Below are 23,979 nucleotides of genomic sequence, written 5' to 3'. Positions count from 1 at the left end.
CCCCTGGCTATTGACAGTTTCCCTCTGGCTGTTTGTTGACTGAGGAAGCATCTTGAGCTCCAGTGTATCACGTTCTTAAGCTTCTCCTGAAGAATGACATGATAAAAAGAGTGCTGGACTGTTCAGCAGGCTCATTTTGTATTATCTCTGTAATATTCACCATTAGCCACCAGATGGCAGAAATAAATAGGAAATACCAAGGTAACCTTCAGATATTTGCACACATCAAGGCTTTTATTGAGGATTTTTTTCCAATTCTAAATCTCCCGTTGGTCATTTTTGTTCTCAATTAACAAGAAAGGTAGGATTTTCTCTCTTCATTTAAGGGCGCCATGCCTGAGAGAGTTTTAACAGGAATGGTTTAATAAACATGTAATAGCAATGAAAAATATCTTCAGATGGATCCCCACAAAATTACCATCTGGCAAATACTTGCAAAGCACTGGCATGGTGGCACACTGGTTAACATTGTTACAGTATCTTGCGGTTAGGTTTCTGGGGTGCCGTTTGCAGGCACTTTTCCCCATGTTCGTGTGGGATTCGTCTGAGAACTATGGTTTCCTCCCACAGTCCAAAGACATGCTGGTAGGTTACTAAGATGTGGTGTGAATGTGTGCATTTGTGTCGTTGTGCGCCCTGTGATGGACTGGCATCCTGTCCAGTGTGTACCTAGACATGCTTCCATGCTTCCACTACCTGCTGCTCTGGATCTCCCTATGACACTGTACAGGATAAAGAAGGTAGAAAATGAATGGATGGATGAATATGCAAAGATCTGCTTTTTTTACTTGAAAACCCGAGTGGACATTGAATTAAAAGAAACCTTTCCCAGACTCTATGATCCTCTACTGTACAACAGAGTAACACCTTTTTTCTTTTTTTTTAACCGCAAAGGTAAAATATTGGGACAACCATTTTAGAATTATACATAAAAAATAACAGGAAGAATCCCATATGTCTAATCCATTGATTTACTGTTTATTTCCCTCCCTTTGAAACTTTTAAAAAGCTCTGTATTTTAAATGTTATCAATTTACTCTTTTGAATCAGTTAAATCTTTACCATTTTCTATTTTTTATAGTCAAAAGAATCGTATAGTATATTATAAATATAATTATGTTTTACAGTTTTGTCTACCTATTTTGTTTTAAATGTCGTTACCGTTTCTTTCACAGGGTTCCTAAGAAGATGTAGGACAGAGTAGCTCTGGCTGGAGGGATTAAGAAGAAGCACATGATAAATTATCCCGTGATTTCTCTGGGAACCCAGACTGCAGAGCAAATGAATGAATTTCCCTTTCTTTCTCTTTGACACGGACGCCTGACTTATTCCACAATGGCATCTCCTCGGCTAGAAAGTTTTTGCTGCCCTAACAGAGACAAATCCACCGAGTTTGTGATAAGCTTCCAGCCTCGTTTTTTCAGTGCCATCTGCATCGGCAGTGCCAGCGTCAGTTTAATCTTCGCCATCCTACAGATTCTGCCCAAAAGACGGAGCTATAGAAGACTTGGGCAGTATCCTCTTCCAAAACCTGCCTCTTCTTCTCGGATACTCCTCATCATTAGTCTGTGCGATATTCTAGGATGCGCAGGTATGTCAAAGGCCTGTGCATTTGTGACCAGATTGTGTATTTCAGGATTGTGTGTGTTCACTTGGGGAGGAATACAATTTCAGAGAAGTGTTCTGTTAAATGGTTTTTCATGGCTAGCTTGTCTATGGAAAATACTTAGAATTTTCAACTTACTATGTAACAGTTTTTGGATATTTTCAACTAGTTTAATTTACATACTGTATCAAGCAGTTGTTAAAATAATTGCGTATCCCTCTGATTACCATGTTTTCTCTGATTTTCTTTTCTAAAGACTGGTAGTAGGTAGGAACTACTCACAAACATGCTTCTGCATCATCAGGTGAGATGATAGACATATTAAAACAGTTTTTTACCATGGAAAGTTCTTTTTATATGAAAAGAAAATTGTAGTTTGCCGCTACATGCAGCAACCTAGATCATTTTAATATCTGTTTTACTCCAGTTTGTTCCGCTACTGTGGAAAATCAGTTCCACTATATTTTGAAATATGCTTAAAAAAGGATAAATACATTTGTTAAACATCACCATACACCATAACAGACCTATCCTTTTATCTTTATATTTATTGGAACTCTGATTTTTATGCTCCATTTGTTTTTTTAAGAGAAAAATCATTCTTGTGTTTATCATGTTTCTCAAGGGAGCAACTGTTGTTATATATTTTCATTTGAAAAATAAATTAAATTTTCTACTTCACCTAGATTTAGAGGACATTCTTACAATCTAATGGCGGGTCCCCAGTGTTATTCTAGAAAATAAGCACCAGGCGGTTATGTTGGGATTTTCAAGGGAATAGTTCATCATACAAAGTGAAAGTGCATGTATAGTACATCCTATTTCTTACTGAATGGACTCACCTGAAACTTTTTGTTTCTATACTTACAAATCTGCAATATTTTATACACAGAGAGTTGTGCATGTGTAATGATCCACTCTGCCAAGAAAGTAACACAGCAGCAAAAGACCAAGCACAATGTGTGTTAACAACAGCCATTATGTGTGTCTGATAGTTTGCCCAGAGGCTCCTTAAAGTTCTGTTGAAGGTTCATAGCAGTAGTACAGTAGTACAGGAAAGTGCTTGGAGATAACTGGATGATTTCACTGTTGGGAGGTCTTGTCATCACTAACGGAAGTGAATCCAGAGAAAAACCTATATTCAGGGTATTAACCCAATAAAACCAGTGAGTATAGAATGAGTATACAGTATAAGTAAATTATATTTAAAAACAGTGAAAATATAGGTATTCCGGTGGTCCTAAAAATACAATATAATGGTTAAATACGAGCAGGTGCAGTTTAAAGGATTTGAATATTGACATAAAAGTCAAAGTCAGCTTTATTGCCAAACCAACCAATAAAGTTGTTAGTTGATAGGGAAGGTTTTGTGGTGGGAGCAAAATTACAGCTAAGAAAGAGAGATACTGTATAAGAAGCTAAAGAGAAATTATAAATAATATACATGAACTATGTACAAAATACAATATAATGCTATATTAATCAGAAGATAGAAACCAGCAATCTACCAATACTTTTCTAACAGTGTTGTGTTGAGAGAGCAAATACAGTAGCTTTAGGGTAGGTGCTTTTCCAGCACCAGGAAGGAACTCAGACAGGGGAAAAGCTGGATGGGAGTGATCACTGATAATCTTCAGAGTTTATCAATTTAAATATGCTGTAGATATGGAAGAACAGAGGGTAGATCACAGCCAATTACTTTAGAAGCAGTGTGGACCCTTCTATCCAGCTGTTTCCTCTCCTGAGTGGCAAAGCTCCCAAACCTGTCTGTCATAGAAACAGTTAATATGCCCTTATCTGTTTCCGTGTCTAACTAGACTATTGCTTCCTGAGACACACTGGATGCCGGACTCTTCATGACATCACAGACATGGAATCTGGTCCCAATCCCTGGACTAGTAGACCTCTGATTACATCTTTATTATACTCTTGTAACGAGCTCTTAAGAGTACCTGAAGTTAAGACTATTCAGTGCTCTATAAATGAGAAGGACAACCTTCCAGTCCGCTCTAAATTTCCCATGCTGTCACTGCAATTTATATTAGAACAGGAGTTAAGTGCTGTTTGAACTGCAGCACAGAACCATGTGGAATATCTTTTCAAATAAGCTTCTGTTAGCCAAGTAGGAGACACGACAACAGAGGAAAGTAGTAACATTCCCCACTGGATATAATTTTCTATTCACTTCAGTAAAATATCATGATTGACAATATCAAAATCTACACTTCAGTCTAGTAGGAGGAGAATATTACATGACCTCAATTCAACAGCCACTGGCAAAACCTTAACTACTTTAACACATGCTTATTGAGTGCTATGTCTTAAAGAGCTCATTAGATGCAAGATACGTTTGTCATTGAACTGCCTACAGTATTTCAGAATTTTGTATTGAAAGGCCAAGCCGTTTATTTAACACTGACTTTAACTTGACAAAAAGTAAAGATGGTAGAATTAAGAAGGACTGTAGGAAGAAGGCACAAATTCAGTCACATAATGTGAAAAGTAAAATAAAGAGAAACACAAACCTACCTGTATGAAAGCAGGAGAGGGAGAAGTAGTTGTCTCAGCTGCAGGCAGTCGGCAACCTCTTACCACTGTTATGTATTTTACTTTGGAAGAATTGTATCAATGTCGTTGTTCAGTAGAGGGACTTATAAGTTCATTCAGGCATTTGTTCATGATGAATGAAATGGCAACTCCTCTCAATAAGCCTGGAGTTAAAGGAAGATCTGTCTGCCTTAAGGACATCCTCACAGCTGATAGTGTTCAGAAGTTGGCAGATGAGCAGTCAGCTGCATTCGTTCTTTTCCCCCAAATGCTCAAAACGTTGGTCTTTCAACATTCACAGAGCGCAGTTCATTTGTGATCAGGGTGAGGATAAAATAAAAGAAACTCAATGGTTTTTAGTAACTGCTAGACAATCAATAACCTGTATTAGTGTGTCACTATAAAGATCAACAGAATTCTCAAGCAAAAAACGTTGAACTTCTCCAAGTGGTTTTTAAAGTTTTTATGCTCTCCTCCACCATATTTGTTGGAATAGTGTCAATAAAAGGCAAGCATTTTTTTCATAATAATAATAATAATAATAATAATAATAATAATAATAATAATAAACTTTATTTTATATAGTGCCTTTAAAGGTGGCTTCTCAAAGCACTTTACAGGATGACAACAACAATAAATAAGAAGAATACACAAGATAAAACACAATTACAATATATAGAGGAGACCGGTGATGGTGGTACTAAGAAAAGCAGAGGGGTGAAGAATGGAACAAGTTAATTAAAGGCTTTTCTGAAGAAGAGGGTTTTGAGTCCAGATTTGAAGGAGTTTAGAGAAGGTGACTCTCTGATATCCTTGGGGAGAGAGTTCCAGAGCTTGGGGGCATAACAGGAGAAGGCCCTGTCACCCATACAATGTAGACGGGCTTGGGGGACAGTAAGGAGAGCAGAATTAGAAGAGTGAAGGTTGCGAGTTGGGGAGTAGGGCGATAAAAGTTCAGACAGGTACTGAGTTGCCAAGCTATCCAGAGCCTTAAAGGTGAGAATGAGGATTTTAAAGTCTACACTGAATTTGACTGGAAGCCAGTGCAAGGACTCCAGGATAGGAGTAATGTGGACACTTGCACTAGACCTGGTCAGGATTCTGGATTCTGAATTTTGGACATACTGCAGTTTGTTCAGAGTAGATTTAGATACCCCAGCGAGTAGAGCATTACAGTAGTCAATTTGAGAGAACACAAATATGTTGATCAGCTTTTCAGCCACAGTTAGTGATAGCACAGGGCGTAGTCAAGCAATATTTCTGAGGTGAAAAAAATATGTTTTGACAGTATGCTGCACATGTGGGTCGAATGTTAAGCCAGAATCGAATATAACCCCAAGGTTTTTCAATTTTGATTGAAGCTCAAGTACAGAACCATCTACAGATAGGGTTACAGGACTGGCTTTATGAAGTTGATGGGGGGTGCCAATATGCATGACTTCAGTCTTGTCGCAGTTAAGATGAAGGAAGTTTTGGGTCATCCAAATTTTTATGTAAGAGATGCAATTAGAAAGAATAGAGACAGCCACATCAGTGTCAGGTTTGGTATGGATGTATATTTGAGTATTGTCAGCGTAAAAATGAAAGCTGAGGCTATGTGATCTTAAAAGCTGACCAAGTGGAAACATGTAAATGCTGAAGAGCAAGGGGCCCAGTATTGAGCCCTGAGGAACACCAGACTTAACAAGACCAATTTTAGACCTACAGGTATACCCATTAAGAGAGACAAAGTGACAGCGATCAGTGAGGTAAGACTTGAACCATTTGAGAGCAGTGTCAGAAAGTCCAAACACAGTCTCAAGACAAGAAAGTAAGATGTTATGGTCAACAGTGTCAAAAGCAGCACTGAGATCAAGAAGGATGAGTATAGAAAGAGAACCAGAATCAGCAGCTATTAGAAGATTGTTAATGAATTTGACCAGGGCAGTTTCTGTGCTGTGAAGTTGACGGAAGCCAGATTGGAGGGGTTCATAGTTTTGGTTCATAGAGGGGTTCATAGATTTCATAGTTCTGAAGGCTTTTGTGGTCAGAAATGCACAGTTCAATTGCCTTTAGGCTCACTGTCTAATATGTAGCCATGCTGGGTGCTGACATGCTGAGTAAAACTGACACAATCCAAAGTAGCTAAGAAATCTATTGTAGTCGAGCATTTAGAAGAGTGTATTTAAATCACCAAACAGAAATCGGACAAAGCAGAGTTAGTAGCTTTAGGGCAGCCAGAGCTAGCAGGTAAAATGGGGAATCAAGTAACATTAAGAAATCATAAACTAGAAAATACTGACATGTAGTTAGAAGTAGCAAAGATTAGTCCAAGCAAGAAAAACAAATAGTCACAAACAATGAAGAGCTTCGAAGAAAACTGAGTAAACTACAAATGTAGATGTGAAAGGGCAGTCAAAGTGCCCTTAGTATCTTCTTATAACTGTCACAAGCTCTTACACATTAACATTGGGAAAAGCCAGATTAGAAATAAAAACATCTTGACACTTTTAAGCAGAATCAGCCATTGAAGAACAAGATGCATTAGTGAGATACAGTACAAGTGCATAATCACATCAGACTCTCAAAATGTCCAACAATATTTTTTTAAGGCAGATACTGCAACTGAACCATGGCACATTCAACATAGCAAAAGTTATTTTGCTTTTTCCAGGCTAACAGGGTGCAAAGACATTGCTGTTTTCAAACTGAACATAATCTTGATGAAACAACGATGGGATTTGTCCTTGTTCTTATGACAAAAGGTGTCTCTTTGTATTAAAATAGCTATCATCCTAATGAAAGCAATATTTCCCCTGGAATGTCTTGCAGATAACATCTTCTTTCTGAGCATGATACATCCCAGCAGCTTTCAGTTCTGAACCCCTCAATATGACCTTTTCAGAGCTTTACTGAGCTGCTGGAGCAGTTTTCGAATCCATATAATCATGTTGAATGCCTGACAGTTTCACAAGACTCTGGTGTCTTAAAAAAACAAAAGTTTTTTTTTATCCCTTTCACATCCTTGGCTGTTTTACGTGGAAACCAGACATCTTATGGAATTGCAGTAATCTACCAAATTAGAGATCTAGACTGAAATGTGGAAATCCTTAGAATAAAACGGAATGAAAAAGATACACCTGGTATTGCTAAACAAAGACGCTTATTACAAGCACAAGATGAGATGTTTTCCAAGGCAGGTGATTGAAATCTAAACTATGTCACTGAGTGACATAGCTGAGTGTGGCTGGAATTCCCCCAGCGGTGGTGTACAAACAGCTGATTTCTCTCAGGGCTGGACAGGATCACTCATCACTCCTTTCCTCACTTACTTACTTTCCATCACTTACTTTCCTGTTGGGTGCTGTGGTAGAAAAACATGGTGCCTCAACACTGGTACGAGTGTTGCAGCAGTGATAATGAATAAACAAAATTATAAATTGGATATAAATACAGAATAATCTCTTGAACAATTGTGCAATCTACGGCCCCATAATCACGCCCTTCAAAATGAGATGTACTGTATTGCTAACATTTTTTATTCAAAATACCCTGACATTAAAAGGTGATATTTCAAAAAATAGGTATACCCCCAAAAAAAGTTTCAATATGTTTTCTTACCAGTAACATACATTTGGATATATGGAGAAGTAAATTGCTAAAATGTCAATGCATTCAAGACAATGAATCAAACTTTGTTAGTCATGACCTCTCAAGAGTTGTTCAGAATCTTGTAAGGTTGCAGGAGTACCATGAGCATGAGTGTCTTGCTATTGCTTATGGTGACCACAGCCTGTACAGTGGAATGTTTACAATATCACTAACCAAATACTAACTTTTTTATACCCTTTTATAATATCTCAATGGATTTACTTGATTGTCAGTTTTCATTTGGAATTCCATTTGGAAGTGTAAATGAGTTCATTCATCATTGACATTTGATTTTCTGGTTAGCTAGGTCATCACACATAGATGTAGTTGTTCTTGGCTCTTCGCAGAGCATCAGAAAGCACCCCTGTAGGGCACTAATAAAATAGGGAGGGCTAGACACATGAGATCAGTATGAAAGTGTTAAATCATTGCATGGATCTGCAAGCATCAGCAATATAAAGGGACGGTTTCATTAAATGAAGAGACTGTGATTTTTCTCTTCCAAGATGAAAACTTCTCTGAATGAAAACTTTTCAAGTTGTGTTTTACAAATCGATATCCTTTACAAACTAGGACTCTTGGGCATTAATGTGAGTGTAAAGCGAGAGACACTTAAATAAAAAACCGAATGCTCTGGATAATAAAATTCAGTTCTTTGTTTCTATTTTGATATTCCAGGACAAGATTAATAATGCAGCTATCATATGGACAAGGCTTTTATTTAAAAGTTATTTTAAAGTTATTCACTCGCCATTGTCAGAGTGCAGTTTTTGAAGCAGCAAAGAAAAAGACATTTTTGCTTGTATGTTTGTTTTAAAGGGATAATTCTTAGATCCTCCACATGGCTTGGTCTGCCAGACTTCGTTTCCAGAATGTCAGTTGTCAATACCACTGAAGTCTGGCCAGCTGCTTTCTGTGTGGGAAGTGCGGTACGTTAAAGCTAATTTTGTCTTCATGCAGGGAATCCACGACATTGGTTTTTCTGGAGATACTTCTTTTTTCAACCAGCTGCAGATTTAATGGCATAATGTCAGAACTACATACCTTTTTAAGAGCAGTTAATTAAATCTGAAAGGTTATAGCTTTTCTTTTTTATTGAACTGTACTGGTCTTTTAAATATATATATATATTATTGTTGTGAGGTATATAAATCCATATACTGGATAAACAATTCAGGATTGCGGGGGGAATCGGAGCCTATCCTGTCAAGCAGCAGGCACAGGGCAGGATACACCCTGGAAGGAACACCAGTCCTTCACAGAGCAGATACACAGAAACACAGACACAAACCCAGGGACAGTTTTCTAAAAGTCAACTAACCTACCAGTATGTCTCTGGACTGTGGGAGGAAACCCACACAAACACGAGTAGAACATATAAATTCCATACAGATGGCACCCCGGATATGGAATTAAACCCGGGGACCAAGTGATACGAGGCAGCAATGCTAACCATAGACTACCATGCTGCCCAGGGTGTATATTTGCTCATTAAGTACTGTACAGTATATAAAAAGAAAAGTGTAAATACCAAAGTAGTATTGAATAATACTCATTATGGGCTTAAATATAAACTCTTATATTTAACATAAGAAACTTATGTTTAAGAAAACATAAAAAAAATTAATTTCATGGTAGGAATTTAAGAATGTAGAACTACTTCACATTTAATCTGCTAACAGTAACAAATAACTGAATTATTTTTGCAGATATGGATTCAGCTGTTTTACAGTGCCTCTTTCTGGTGGACATTTTGCTATGCAGTGGATGTCTTTTTAGTTGTTAAAAGATCAGCTGGACTAAGGTACGTCCTGTTGATAATTCTATGTCAGGTTTGATTCTTTAATAATAAGGATGAAAATCTCTTTTCAGGGACTTCACTCATTCAAAAAGGTTCCATCCATTAATAAAATATACTGAATTTATTTAGGGAGAACTATGCTTTGCAGTAAAACAAAATGAATATGGAAAGCTGGAACCAATACAAGGCTATTATGAAAGCTCATTATTTTGGGTCTTCTCCTTGAGATAACTGACCTTTTATTTTTAATGCTACAGAAAATGATACAAATTAGACAAATAATATGTTTTTTTTCTGATATTGAAAGGTAACCAACACATCTCAAAATTAAAATATGTATTAAAATATTGCTTTAAAAGAAAATGTCTATGGGAAATCCAACCAGTCATCTATCAGTCTTAAAATAGAGAGCAGTTAGAAATGACATCATATAGATTAACTGTTAAATTTAAAATATAATGGATGTACTAGAAAAGAATCAACTTTATAAAAGGCACATTGACGGTAATAAAAGAGGAAGGGAAATCAGATTACAAAAGACTACAGTAATTGTTACACAATAAGTTATTTTTTGCTAAGTAAGCTGAAAACTAAGAGTTGTGAATGTGTTCCTACACTAACCCATTTCAAAAGGGTTTAAGAATTTGGAACATCCAGCATCTCTTTCCTCATAGTATTTGTATTAAAAATATTAATTTGTTTGAACTGAAATATATACAGTATATACAGTAAAAATGTATATCTACAGCAATGTACTTAAACCTTTTAAAGATCTTAGTGATCTTTTACATCCAGAGGTCAGATGTGTTCTGCACAACAGTCAATATAAAAGCTTCACAAGGAGAAAAGGCAAGGCCATGTGTCAGCTCATCAGTGCTTGTGAACACTCACGCTGCCGCCCCTCTGTTTCAGCACAATTGTGTTGTACCACATGATCACCTGGGGCCTGGCAGTGCTGCTGTGTGTGGAAGGCGTGGCCATGCTCTACTACCCTTCCATTTCAAGGTGTGTTTAAGCTTTGCTACAGACAAGCACTGGGTAAGAACCCTTCCCTGTCAAAGGCGTGAAAGGTCCATGCGTCGCTTCATCAGGTAGAATTACATTTTATGTGCTTTGGGATGTGAAGACACAGCAGGTTTTTATTATACATGCTTGGTCAATCCATAGGAGCTGAAGTATTATTGACAAAAGAAGCATTTCTAGAATATTGCAATTTTGCTTTTCAAAACTCAAACAGTGATATGAGTAGTGCAAAATGGTGCTTTTTTTTCCACACACTAGGCTCAGAACCTTACCATTTTACTGTATTGTATAAAAGCACACTTTTATGACACAAAAATGTTTGGCATACATATAATGATTCTTCAAGAGAAGTCTCAAATTTGTAAGTGCATGGGGTATATCGGGGTATAACTTCTAGAATGGCTATAAAATTAAATTCGAATTGCATTAAGCTTGTTAACTTCCAATGGAATAAAACAATTAATTCTGGTAGTTAACTTGAAGGAAATCTTTCACCACAAGAACTGGGGTGAACCGTATTACAGCTGGCGCACTAACATGAGATTCGAATTCCAGCTGTGAAAATGGACTAGAACATGCTGTGCCTCACTATATCACCACCTACGCTCCCATGTTGCTTGTCCTAATTGTGAACCCAATACTGTTTGGAAGAACGGTATCAGCCGGTGAGTACATTTACATTCTTTAGTAAATCTGTTCATCACTGATGAATCTATTTTATTATTGTGACTTTGTTATATGAACCCATGCACTAGAACAAGTAGAAGGCTCAAAAGCCAATACCTTGTGTTTCTTCTTTCTACTCTTCAAAGAGGAATTAGCCTCTGCTTGTTGCTTGTGCACTGACACAGCTACCCACTCAAACACCTTTTAGCAACACACTTATCCATGTGTTACATGCCCATGTGACCTACAGTTCTTCATCAACACCTATATGTGTGACTAATTCATACAGTTGCTGTAAATAGCATAAAACTGACAGTGCCATTCAAAAACTTAGAATCAGTTTGTACAGAGGGGCTGGGAGACAGAACAGCATTGTTCCTTCAGGAATAGTTTGTTTCCCAATACATCCGATTTGAATATTAGAAGAAAGTCAAGATCTGTTCAGAGAAACTGTCATTTGTGCATTGGCTTTGAAGTTAAATATTTACCAAACCTTGAGCAATATTTTGAAGCAAAATTGTATTAATATAAATATACCCTTATTTCATTTATCAGATGAGACACACAGTTCTCAGTTTCATAGCTGCAAAACTCTGTCAGTCCTGACATTAGAACTGTGATGTTCGATCATCAAAAGAAATCACTTATACTTTAACTACAATAAATGAAAAAATACATCAGAAAAATAACTACGATAGCAGGTGCACTGAATTTTAATTGAAGAGACAATCTTAGCTGATTACTGTTCCTCATCAACAGGAGGTCTACTGCAAAAGTCACAGGCTAACAGCGACTGTGGCACTGGAAGCATCACATGCATTTGTTTTGTCAATAAGGGAGCATGTTGGGTTTCTTGATTTTCACAGGAACTGACTGTCAACAGACATGACTGTGCACACACATGAATTTCCAAGCATTTGAGACAGCAAAACATGAACAAATGTGATGCACAGATTAATTTAAATAATTATAAAGGCATATCTAGTTGAGCAATTTCAAATCTATAAGCACTCAGAATCAACTGCGAAAATATTTCACAATACTTGACTATATTACAATAAATTAGGTGTCACATACCAACATGTGTGATATGGGACATTACTGTAGGTGTACAGCAGGTGTATAAAACAGTTACTTCAAATGCTCACATTTGATGTTTTTTTCCAATGCAGTGACATCACTGCTGAAGGGAAGGCAAGGAATTTACACTGAGAATGAAAGACGACTGGGGACAGAGATAAAAATACGCTTCTTCAAGATTATCTTGGTTTTCATTATTTGGTGAGATTTGTTATCAACTTCTGAAATGTAACAGATATTTAGTGCTGTCAGTCAGAATGTTTAAAGTATTCAAAATAATTTTAAAATATTTTCTGTCTGTCGGTAGTCTTGTACGTGGCCAGACAGATGACAATTGCTTTTCTACAGTATATGCTGTCTAAAATCAATGGTATTTCTAACTGAATAAATCACTGCAAGACTCTTAGTGCATTAGACCAGACACATCCCTTTCTGGGGAGATACCTGGAAGTGTAAATATAACATTCCACTCACAAATTCACAAAGTAATACTTTGCATGGTTATTACTCTAAATGTGTCAGTAAATCCATGCAGTACTGAATACCAGTTTGAAAACATAATATCTCAATTGTACTGTATCAGTGGAATTTCTGTAAAATGTATCTCCTTTACAAAACCAAATCAATAAGTGTCTTCAGGCACCTCTGTGTGAAAAACAAGCTTTAAAGATAGGGAAATCAATAAACAATTGTACTTTAAATTTCATTTTAATTACTAGAGTTACATACAATTCTGTAATTTAATTGTCCTGTAGCCTAAAGCTGATAGAACTTTTAATATATACAACCATTAAAAACCTTAGTTGGAATATATATTTTTACTATTAAGAGCTGGCATAAATTAAGAGCTGGCATAAAATCTGCCAAGAAACAGTACAAATCCCAGATAGAACACCACTACAACACCAACACTAACCCACGACGCATGTGGCAAGACATACATACAATCACAAGCTACAAGAGCAAAACAAGCCCTGTAAGCGCTACTGACCCCTCTCTTCCAAACAAGCTTAACACCTTCTACGCATGCTTCGAAGCTCAAAACCCTGAACCAACCACCTGGACCACTGAGTCCCCTGCCACCCCACCCCCCACACTATCCAAGCTAGATGTGTGGAAATCACTAAGTAGAGTGAACACACAAAAAGCTCCTGGACCTGATGGTATCCCTGGCCTAGTACTCAGAACATGTGTCTGGCAGATAGCTGATGTCTGTACCGACATCTTCAACATATCCTTACTCCCTGTTCACCCACGACTGTACTGCCAAGTTCAGCACAAACACCATCATCAAGTATGCTGATGATACCACAGTTGTGGGCCTGATCACTGACAATGATGAGACTGCCTACAGGGAGGAGATAAAACAACTTGCAGACTGGTGCCGAACCAACAACCTATGTCTCAACATCAGCAAAACCAAAGAGCTGATTGTTGACTTCAGAAGACAAGGAAAAGTTCCCTCCCCCATCTACATAGAAGGGTCTGCAGTGGAGATGGTGAATAACTTCAAATTCCTAGGTGTTCACATCTGTAAGGACCTTACATGGACACTGAAGACCTCCAGTCTCATCAAGAAGGCACAACAGCGGCTGTACTTCCTTAGAAGGCTGAAGAAAATACACCTACATCCACAGATCCTCACCAACTTCTACAGATGTACGGTGGAGAGCATACTGACCAGCTGCATCACAGTCTGGTATGGCAACTGCACCGCATCCGACCGTAAGGCACTACAGCGGGTGGTCAAAACTGCCCAACACATCATCGGCAGTGCCTTACCCTCCATCCAGGAAATATACAACACCAGGAGTCTGAAAAAAGCCACCAAAATTATGTCTGACCCCACTCACCCCAGTCATCCCCTACCATCTGGCAGAAGGTTCCGGTCACTCCAGCCGCTCACAACTAGACTCCAAAATAGCTTCTTCCACAGGGCTGTCAAGTTGGTGATGCCCCCACTCCCTCCCACCATACTATGATCTCTCCTAACGTCTTCCTGTATCCACAATGACTGCACTCCTACACCACTACACACACATGTAAGCCGAAATTGTACTGTCCCCTCGATAGCCCAGTAAAACTGTACCGGTCGTAATAATATTTAATATTTATAAATTAACCATACTATTTTTAACCATACTATTTTTGCACTGTTCTAAGAATTACCTTGCACTGTTTTTGTCCTGTTATATTTTCTCTGTTTGTGGAATTTTGCACAGTTTTGATTACTTGATTACATGTTATTTATGTTATGTTATTACGTTACTGTTATTGCTATTGTGTTACTGTCTATTGTCTTATCTTCTGTCCTATTTATATACTGCACCAGAGTGACTAATGAGAAACACTTTTCATTATACTATGCACCTGTGTAAGTTTAATGACAAAAAAGTTAAATTGAATGTTTTTACTAGGGATGGCACAGTGATGGAGTGGTTAGCATTTCTGCCTCATGGTGCTGGGACCTGGGTTCAATTCTGGACCTGGGGTGCTATCTGCATAGAGCTTGAATTGAAAGAAGTGGTTAGAAAATGGATGAATGGGTGTTTTTGCTAACTGAAATACAAGACTGCACTATATTTAGACTCAAAGCTTGTTGTCTCCAAAGAAAGAATTTTATATTTTCTAATTGCTCTCAGTTACAGGTATATAACAATTACTCTATATTGTCCATATATCATAATTACTCTACAGTCGTGTGTTCCTCTCTAGGATAATGCAGGAACTGAAATCATCTGTTCTATTCAATTTACAGTTGGCTGCCAAACCTCATCAATGAGAGCCTACTCTTTTACATGGAAATGCAGGACGATATCAGAGCTAGTAACCTCAAGAATGTGAGAAATGCAGCCCTCATCACGTGGTTCATAATGGTATGTTATAAGAATTGTTATGCTTAGTTCTGTAATGGTAATGATAGATGAGAATATTTTGGAATATGATTTGAACTGTTTTCCCTGAACTGTTTCTCCCTGCCTCACCTACTTTGTTTCTCAGCAACACATGAGACATTAGTAGTCAAAGTACAAAATTGCATAGCAGAACACACCACACAAAGTGCAAACATAACGAAACTTCCAATTGCATCGCCACTTTTTACAAATTAAACATTGTGCCCTATGCAGTAAGTGAAAACAGGTTGTGAGAAAAGTAGCCACATAAGAGGTCTATCATCCGCTGTGACAGAGTGCATTCTGGGAGCTCTGCAACAGCTTTCTGAATGAGTAGCAGTAGGTGACTTATGGGTTAGACTGGAGTGTATAACCCATTATAGTGGTCCACCCTGTGTTTTGTCAATCAAAAACAAAAGTGTTCTGGATCAATATCCTGATCTCTCCAAGGCCAATAGCTGGCACTAGTAGTCAAGAGAAATCCACTAATGCCAGAGAAAAAGCAATAGATATCAGGGAAAGAAAAAAAGCCAATTTCAGAGGCCACAGTACTGAACAACACCTATGTATGCCGAGGCAACATATTCACAGTGAATCATTGGTCTTTGAGCTTTAATGTGGTTGTAACGTACCTTTAGAAGCTGTTGATGTAACACATTGTACTTATTAAACTCACATTACTATGTGTGTTTGCTTTTCTTGTACTTTGTATAGGGAATTCTCAACCCAATGCAGGGCTTTCTCAATACTCTGGCCTTTCGTGGCTGGACTGGCTTTGACGTTGATTTCAGCATTCAGAGGGAACGAGAGATTCCCTGGGAATCAGCCACAACGTCCTTGGTTACTGGGGGGGCCTACAATCCCACAGTGGGCTCCTCACTCAATTACCCAGGCTTTGTACAGGAGACCAAGAAGAGCATGAATGGGAATGACCAACAGTCCACTGATGCTATAAGTGTCCTCTCTGAAGGTAACAGTATGAGTAATGAAAACCCTGAAAGAAGAACCTGTCTGTTGATGCTGGTTATTCTGGTTTGATTAAGTGCCAGTTTATCAACACAGGATGTTTTTGGCATTGTTGTTTTTTTTTAAAATAACTAATAACAACATAAATGTGCATGTATGATGGAATGGTGGTGGTGACTATTCTGAAGCAAGAACAAAAGAAACTTCTAAGGATGAAGAAATCAATTAAAATTAATCAAATGACAGGGTTTGTTATACTGTAGTATCAACAGCGAATGCAATACACCATGACTGATGGACAGGAATATCTAATGTATTTATTAATAATAATTAGCAGTTAATAAAACTTTGTAGGTCGGTGCACATTTTTAGACTTTACATTTGGTCCTGTCATGATGATTTTTTAAAAAACGTTTAAGAATTTATATTAAAATTGTATTATATTTATAATAGTTCACAAATATTTTCGATAAATAATAATTCAAGAATAATGAAAAAATATATATTTCTAAAAAGCAAAATGCATAATAAGTGAGAGATGCAACCAAACAAAATAAATAAACAAAGAAGCTGAATAAAAATACCAGAACATCAACACGTGTATGCTGTAGAAATCAGGAGTCGCTCACATCTCAGACTGCTGCTGCTTCTTTTGAACAACGAGAACACTGGACTCTACGGTCACCAATCAGCACCACTGTGTTTTAGTACTGCAGATGAAAAACCCATTTTCTGTGGTGTTCACTGCAATTACAAAACAAGCTCCACTATTGTTTCTCTTTGAATACTACATGCGGTATATCCTACATTTTAAAAATTAAATATATCAGCATAAAATTCCTCCTCAGATCTATGTTAATTTGCTGTTGCACCAATCTAGTAAATTGTTCCCATCAGTTGGAAATCTTTTTAATAATGACAGAAAACCCAAGAGCTCTGAGCTCTTGTGCCTTGATATGGGTGATATAGGGCACAATTAAAAGGTAAGCACCCCAATAGGCTCCCATTGCTCTGAGGTCAGATAATATCCTTCATTGCAGGGGCAGAATTTCAACATGGATCTGCTGTCACACATGATGTCCTTGATTTCAGAATAGTGTTGACTACTTTTCATTTCCAGTTGAAATTTCAAAGGGTATTGAAAAACATGTGAATAAATATGGTGATTATCACACTCACAATCACTCAATTGCCCTTAGCCTCAGGCTACAGTGTGGAAGGGTGAACTATTTATGAAGTCCTTGAACAACATTGGAAAATAAAGATAATAGGTTCCATAGATAATAGAATCCCACAGTTCTGGTTTATAAAAAAGAAACCCAATAACCAGTTCTGTGCCTGTCTGCTGCCAAGGGATTTGCAGAAAGACGTTGTTTCTATGTGAACTATGAAGATAAGGTCTATGCAATTTCAGGCAGTCAGGAATGTTGCAAGGAAGAGTACAAAGAATTGTACTATAGTAGCCACAATTTTTAATATTATTGAACTTTATCATTTTTTTCCAATAAACAATATATTTTAAAGATCTGCTACTCATATCCCTTAAATAACTGACGTTTTTTTTGTTGCAAATTCATATGCCATTATTGATGAGTAACTATTTAAAAAAAAACAGAATATGCAATCGATATAGTATGGCATAAATACCGCTCTCAGGAAAAGCAGAAGAGTTAAAGGCTTGAACTAGCATCTAATATGTCCCAAAGGTTCTTGCACATTCTGTGCTCCCAGCATTTATAACCAGTACAATTTACGCATTTTAAAACCTTTAGAAAACGTCATGTCAATTTGAAGAAATTTAGAAAAAAATGGGAGGGCATCTTACGCTAAAGGGCTACGAAATGTCAAATTCTTGATCAAGAGAATTTTTAATATGGGACTGAAGTATTCTAGAAATGAATCAAAACCTTTAAAAATGTCTTCAGTACCGATATGAGAGTATGAAAGCAAGAAATGTTAAAACCTAAAGAGTTCTTTCCCTTCTTTGTCTTGTTAGATTCAGAGTCTAGTACAATTGAAATTCACATTTCAACTGAGCTCCATGACTTTGAGGGCCTAGATGCTGATGGGGAAACAACCAGTAAATCTGAGAAACATCAGCTGGTGAGATGAGCTGCATTGTATTAGAAGTTCCAAACTATTTGTGTTCACTGTGTCTGGCACCTTTTTCTGTCTAGGAAAAAGTACTTTATTTCTCAATCTTTAGTGATTCCACCTTACAGCAGTTTTATCCTCCTGCCAAATTTGATTGAATAAATGTTTATTTTTGCATTCCTCTTGTACGTTACTTATTCACTGAGCATACAAAAATAGACACCTCGAGGATCATGTGTTGCTGAGTTTTCCATTCAGGTAGCTGCTGTTTTTATACTACTCTTAATAATGACACTACACATTAACCATTATGCAGAATTTAAGTATAATTAAAGAAGCATATTGTGTTTCAAAATGCCATATTTAACCAATAGCAACAATGAACCCTACTTGAAAGTCATTGTCAGATTAGTAGGCAGAGACTGAAGGCCTTACTACTCCTTAATAAACAGCTAACTGAATGCAATCAAGTTTATTTCCATATTTTGTGGCTGAAAGACTCAAGAACACTAAAAAGAAAATGGCAAAATAAATGCAATGCCAATAAATTTCAGTGATTGGAATACATTTTGTTTGGAAGATGTTCAAAAATAAATGTCAGGCTTAAAGCTCTCAGAATGTGATCTGGACTCCTTACCTTGCCTGGTGTTTTGACTTTTTTCCGGTTTTCAAATAATTTTAAAACTTTGATTGTTTTTCTGAATAAGAATGATTCACTTGCCATGTATTACTGAAATTACTTAATGACATTTTGAACAAAAATGTATTAAGTCTCCAGTACTGTCTTCTCTGTGGGGATGTGCTAATCCTGGCAATGATACAGGAGAAAATTATGTTTTTCATAATAAACTAACAAGTTTTAATTTTGCAGCATTCTTGAGACTTATCTTATTTTTTTATTTGATGTAGGAAAATATACTTTAGCCTGTACTAAAGCATTTAAAAAATTAGGGAATGTAAGGTTAAAAAAACCTAAACATCACTAAATGAAAAGCATTCATAAAAGTTAAGTCTGCATGAACCATGAATATAATTCTTCTGACTAGCTTCTGAATACACAGACATATTTTATATTACTTAATAAATAACTAACTCAAAGTATGCAAAAAAAGCAATATGAGAAATGCAATTACAGCATTTTATTGACTGCAAGACTGGTGTTATGATTTTTCTGATGTTATTGCTTTTGTAATTCTTAGAAAGTTTCATGTTTCATATTTGATAGCAGTCTATAGAATCTGCCAAAGGAACTTGTGCTCATGGCAACAAGACAATGAGATACAGACACAGTGCATTCTAATATCAAAATAGATTTATTTCAGACATTGGATATGAATGTTATTTTTTTTTCTTTTTTGACCAGATGAAGTAGACAAAAACAGCAAAGGAATCTGTTCTACCCTGGACCTTACGCTGAAATGACCACTGATTGTAGTCTGGTTTCTAATCTGAGACAGAATAAAAACAGCAGAAGCCAGAAAAAAAGTGAACAAATGTTTGAAAGTATGTTTGTGATGGACAGTATTTTTCAATAAAGATGGAGTAAAGCAGACCCTACCATCTGACAAAGTGTCCTTCGTGTGGCTCTACAACTATTAGCTTTATTGAAACAAATCAAAAACAAACCCAAAACAAAGCATGTGATTGGTAAGTATTTAAAGATGCAGTATCCCCATATTAAACAGATTCTTATGAGGACACAAAAAACATACAATAGTAAAAACCAAATCCCTCTTCCCCCCTCAAAACAAAACAGCCTCAAGAAAATGAAAATGAAAATTGTATTCATCCAATTACAAGGTTCAGGCCCCTTAGAAAGAGGTTCACAACATGACATTCACAAATTTCAAGAGAAAGCGACTGTCTTAATGCAAACATAATCCGGGACGTTCATGGTAATATTTAGGGAAAATTAAAGATGCACAGTTCAATCCATTTCAATTCTGTTTTACACCAGGGCCACTACAGATGCCTCTGTTATGTCTTCTGAGTTTAACATGTAATATGAAGGTAGCAAAGGTCAGATGTTTTTACTTCATGTCAGTTTTCAAAACCTGCCAAATACACCCTGTTGCTAGGTTCTGTTGAAAACACCGTTATAGGGAAGATACTTCCTTACGAGGTACTTGCAGCTGATTTTGTATCTGTATACCGTCAATCCCCAAAACTGGACGCACTTCAATATATCATCATCTAACAAAGCCATTTTGTGTTACTTCTGCTTCAGACATTCCCAAAGCTGTGACAAATCACTCTCAAAAACAGGCAAAAGAAGCATCAGTTCCGGTTTTGTTTTGATGGAACAACGTACTGAATACTTCACTGGTTTACTGAGCTAAAAAACTGTTCTACATCGTGGGCCTAAAACCTCACAAATGCATAGCCAATTACTTCTGAGGTCAAATGGCCCCAAAACCCCAAACAGCCCCAAAACCCCAATACCTGACCTCTCCAAAGTGACAAACTTCTAGCCACCAAGACAGGGTATGGATGAAATATAACTAAATAAATCAGCTACTCAGTTGTTCACATTTTCATGAGGTTTTAGCCTCATCTCCAGCAACCAGAACCTTTAACATTGTAAGGCTCCATAAAGCAGCTTCTGAATTAAAGGCTTAATATGGTTCTAGTACAGAAACTAGGTCAGAAAAAAACACTCAACTCAGCAGCACAAAAGGAATTGTCTAGAGAGACAAATGTCTCCACATCCACAATATGTGAATATGTGAACACCCCATGGCTTGGTGTGCAAATTGTGTGATCCTGAAAGATAAATTAACCCAAGACACACTCCCAAGAAATGTTGCATGTTTAGGTCCTGAACTGGGGTCGTCTAAACCCTGTTCTCTAAATAATGAAAATGCAAAAACGCAAACAAATGGTAAATTCAAGGCATTGCAATAGAATCTGAACATTACTATGAACATAAACACATACAGTCTTGGCCACGGATTGAACATACTTTTGATGTTTTGGAACTATTACAATCTTAGTACTGAAAGAAAAAAATATGATTTTGTATGTTGCTGGGCTTCTATCTGCTTGCTTTGGTCCTGAGATCCTTTACTGCACCAAGAGTAATTTGCATGACCCTATAAGTGACATGGAGGTGGCATACTAGTGAATATTAATCCATCTCAACCAATTCTTGTTTTACTTTTGCCATAGAACACACACTTCCTGACAGCTTTAGTCTAAAGTGCTCATAGACATTGAAATGTTTTAAATTAGGAGACTGGAAGGCCACCTGAGAGGAGCAGGACTAATTTTTACAAACTAGAATGGTCTAGAATATCTGCAACATACATATTTAGCCAGGACTCAACTTGCATTTTAGTACTAAAAATAATTTTGAGACACACCCCCACGACACACAGATGTAGCCAATTACTAAACCAAATGTGACAATTACGACCGACTGATCCATCAGGATAAAACACCTCTCCATCTCTTAAAAAACAAAAGTATGGAAAATGTTATCAATAAGAAAAAAAAGGATCAGTGTTGGGGGAGCTACTGTATGATATAAAGTCTTTTTGAAGCCATTATTCCTCACCTGCAGGCTGCTCTAACCTCATAACTGCTTCATCTTAATAAAAAGCTCCTTTGCCAAGTTCCCAGTAATTTCACGTTTGCTAATACTTAACCCATATGTTTTCCTTTTTCTACAAAAGGCTTTCTGTTGAGGCTTTACTCTTGTTTTACATCCATTTAACCCACCATTATCTAGTATTTTTCAATCAGGTGTGACTAGGTAATTCCAGCTCCTTCTTGAAACAGTAGAGCTCTGATTTTTTTTTAAAATACTGAAGAGATTTAAAATGTCTTTTCTTTACCATTGAGGCACTTCAATGTTTAGGATTTGGTGTTTAAAGGGTTTTGGGGGAAATTTGCTGTGCTGATTTCTTGTTTAGAGCTCAGTAATAATCCTTTATTGTTAAAATACAAATATGCAGGAGCATTATCCATTTCTGAAAAAAGAAAACAGCAACTATAAATGTAGCTATTCATATTCATTCATTACTTAAGAACATCATGCGACAAAGGCTCTAACAATATTAAGAGCACGTGGAATTTCCACAAATTATAAGAACAGATTTAAAAAAAATAAAAGTGCTTGCATTAATTTATTTGGAATTCTTATTTAAATAATCAATTTCAGGGTGTGTCTATTCATTTTAGCAGAGACTGGAGATATATTTATATATGTATTTGTATTTATTTTACAAACTTTACATTCATGAAATTTACATCCAAAAGAAAAGGTTTACATATATTTGTGGTAATAAATGTTTCCATTGAAAAGTTAAAAGGATGTTTTTCAGTTTTATTTAACTTCAAGTTATTCAAAAGCATTACATGAAAAAAACTTTATAAACAATACTGAGTTTTGTATTGCAGTTTATCTTATTATCTTAATATTAACTTTGAAATGAACTTGCACAAATTAAAGGTAGTCTGAAGATGTAATTTGAACATTTTTCATTAAATTAAACCTTAAACAGTGCCTGTCCAAACCTCTGAAGTCCAGTGAAAAATCTTGAGGCCTACATTGATAACATTTACAATTTAGAAAAAAAAAGGTTTACATTGCATCCTGTGAACGATAGTTCCGTTTAAGAAGGATACTGCAGCTTTAAAAACGTGTCTGTATTCAGTTTGAGTCACCCCAAGTGACTTTTTTTGAAAGAAAGCAGTCTGTCCTTGTTTAGCCCATTCTGTCTCCAAAACTCATGTTTTACATAAAAAATTATACACTTTTATTTTTTTTCAAAAAATACACTGCGTTCTTTCCTTGTATGACATTTCCCTGTATAAAGCTCCTTGTGCACAGGAATATTGTGTCAAAGCACTTTTTATTCTTAGAGTTTTCTTAAGTGCTCTAGAGATATCAAGACCTATAAGCGAGGAAAGATTAACCACCTATTGAATGTTTTACATCTTTTCACTCCGCTCTTCACTCCCCAGCTAGAAGAACAGATAACAGAAAAGATTTTATCCATTCAAATGCCAAGGCCGAAAGCATCTCGGGATTCTACGTCTTATTCCAGCTTCTATCAAACAGTGCAGAACCATGTTGTACAGAAAACAGGTGATTTTGATGTTACAGGTTTACTGAAATCCTTTGGGAAATCGACAGTAGTGTCCAAATATATGAACAGAGATCCACATTTAGAAGGGCAACTTTTTTTTCCTTTGTTTTGGTTTATACATTTTCTCTTTTTTGGCACACCTTTTACAGTCCTTGCTATGTTCTCCCATTACCAAGCAAAAACTGTTTCTCTCCACAGAATCGCTTCTTTTTCTTTCCTGCCCCTCTTTTCTCTTCACTCAACAAGGTTCACCAGAGAACAGTTGAATCCAGTTGCCAAGGAGGATAGTTGAGTGGTGTAAATATGGTTCACAGCAATGTTTTCTACTGGTTCTGAAGCTGTTGTTAAAGAATGGAGAATGTTTCTTCCAACATTGATCACTGATGGTCCATCTTAATTAAATACTGCCAGATCACTATTTTCGAAGGTCAAGAACACAGACCTAAAATTACAAGAGACAAAAAAAAATTTCTTGTCAAAACTCCCTGCAGTTTCCCTCCAAGATCATCAAATCCATTTCAAGTTTAATCCACCAATGGCTTCTTTTCTGTTCAGGTTTTCTTGTGAAAGCAATGCAAA

The 23,979-nt window shown here is 36.7% G+C and overlaps 2 protein-coding genes across 6 annotated transcripts in view; one reads left to right on the top strand and one right to left on the bottom strand.

Annotated features, from left to right (window-relative positions):
* The first annotated feature begins 1,199 nt into the window (after positions 1–1,199).
* On the top strand, positions 1,200–19,876 carry gpr143 (G protein-coupled receptor 143). Of its 2 annotated transcripts, XM_088609480.1 has the most exons (10): positions 1,201–1,591; positions 8,603–8,712; positions 9,493–9,587; positions 10,497–10,589; positions 11,163–11,272; positions 12,446–12,554; positions 15,112–15,229; positions 15,962–16,217; positions 18,210–18,316; positions 19,671–19,876. In XM_088609480.1, exons 1-10 carry the CDS (start codon positions 1,336–1,338, stop codon positions 19,677–19,679), a joined length of 1,263 nt encoding a protein of 420 aa, XP_088465606.1. In that variant the 5' UTR covers positions 1,201–1,335; the 3' UTR covers positions 19,680–19,876. The 2 variants fall into 2 exon arrangements, with proteins under 2 accessions (XP_088465613.1, XP_088465606.1); XM_088609487.1 differs by lacking the exon at positions 19,671–19,876 and having other exon boundaries at positions 1,200–1,591; positions 18,210–18,325.
* tbl1x (transducin beta like 1 X-linked) overlaps positions 19,602–23,979 on the bottom strand; it is an 89,383-nt gene continuing 85,005 nt past the window's right edge. For 3 of the 4 annotated variants that reach the window (XM_088609464.1, XM_088609471.1, XM_088609476.1), the window contains one exon: positions 19,602–23,842. In XM_088609464.1, the coding sequence (XP_088465590.1) occupies positions 23,816–23,842 (27 nt within the window). In that variant the 3' untranslated portion in view covers positions 19,602–23,815. The remainder of the gene's footprint in view (positions 23,843–23,979) is intronic. The other variant, XR_015927803.1, reaches the window with a different exon arrangement.

Source organism: Lepisosteus platostomus, chromosome 2 (assembly GCF_059453375.1).
Source record: "Lepisosteus platostomus isolate fLepPlt1 chromosome 2, fLepPlt1.hap1, whole genome shotgun sequence".
Classification (NCBI taxonomy): Eukaryota; Metazoa; Chordata; class Actinopteri; order Semionotiformes; family Lepisosteidae; genus Lepisosteus; species Lepisosteus platostomus.
The sequence above is the reverse complement of the archived record's forward strand: the minus strand, read 5'-3'. Positions and strand labels throughout refer to the sequence as shown.

Coding starts and splice junctions, on each gene's coding strand:
- gpr143 (XM_088609480.1), top strand. CDS start 1,336: ATGGCATCTCCTCGGCTAGAAAGTTTTTGCTGCCCTAACAGAGACAAA. Junction 12,555..15,111: donor ATCTTGGTTTTCATTATTTG/GTGAGATTTGTT, acceptor TTCAATTTACAG/TTGGCTGCCAAACCTCATCA. Junction 16,218..18,209: donor TATAAGTGTCCTCTCTGAAG/GTAACAGTATGA, acceptor TTGTCTTGTTAG/ATTCAGAGTCTAGTACAATT.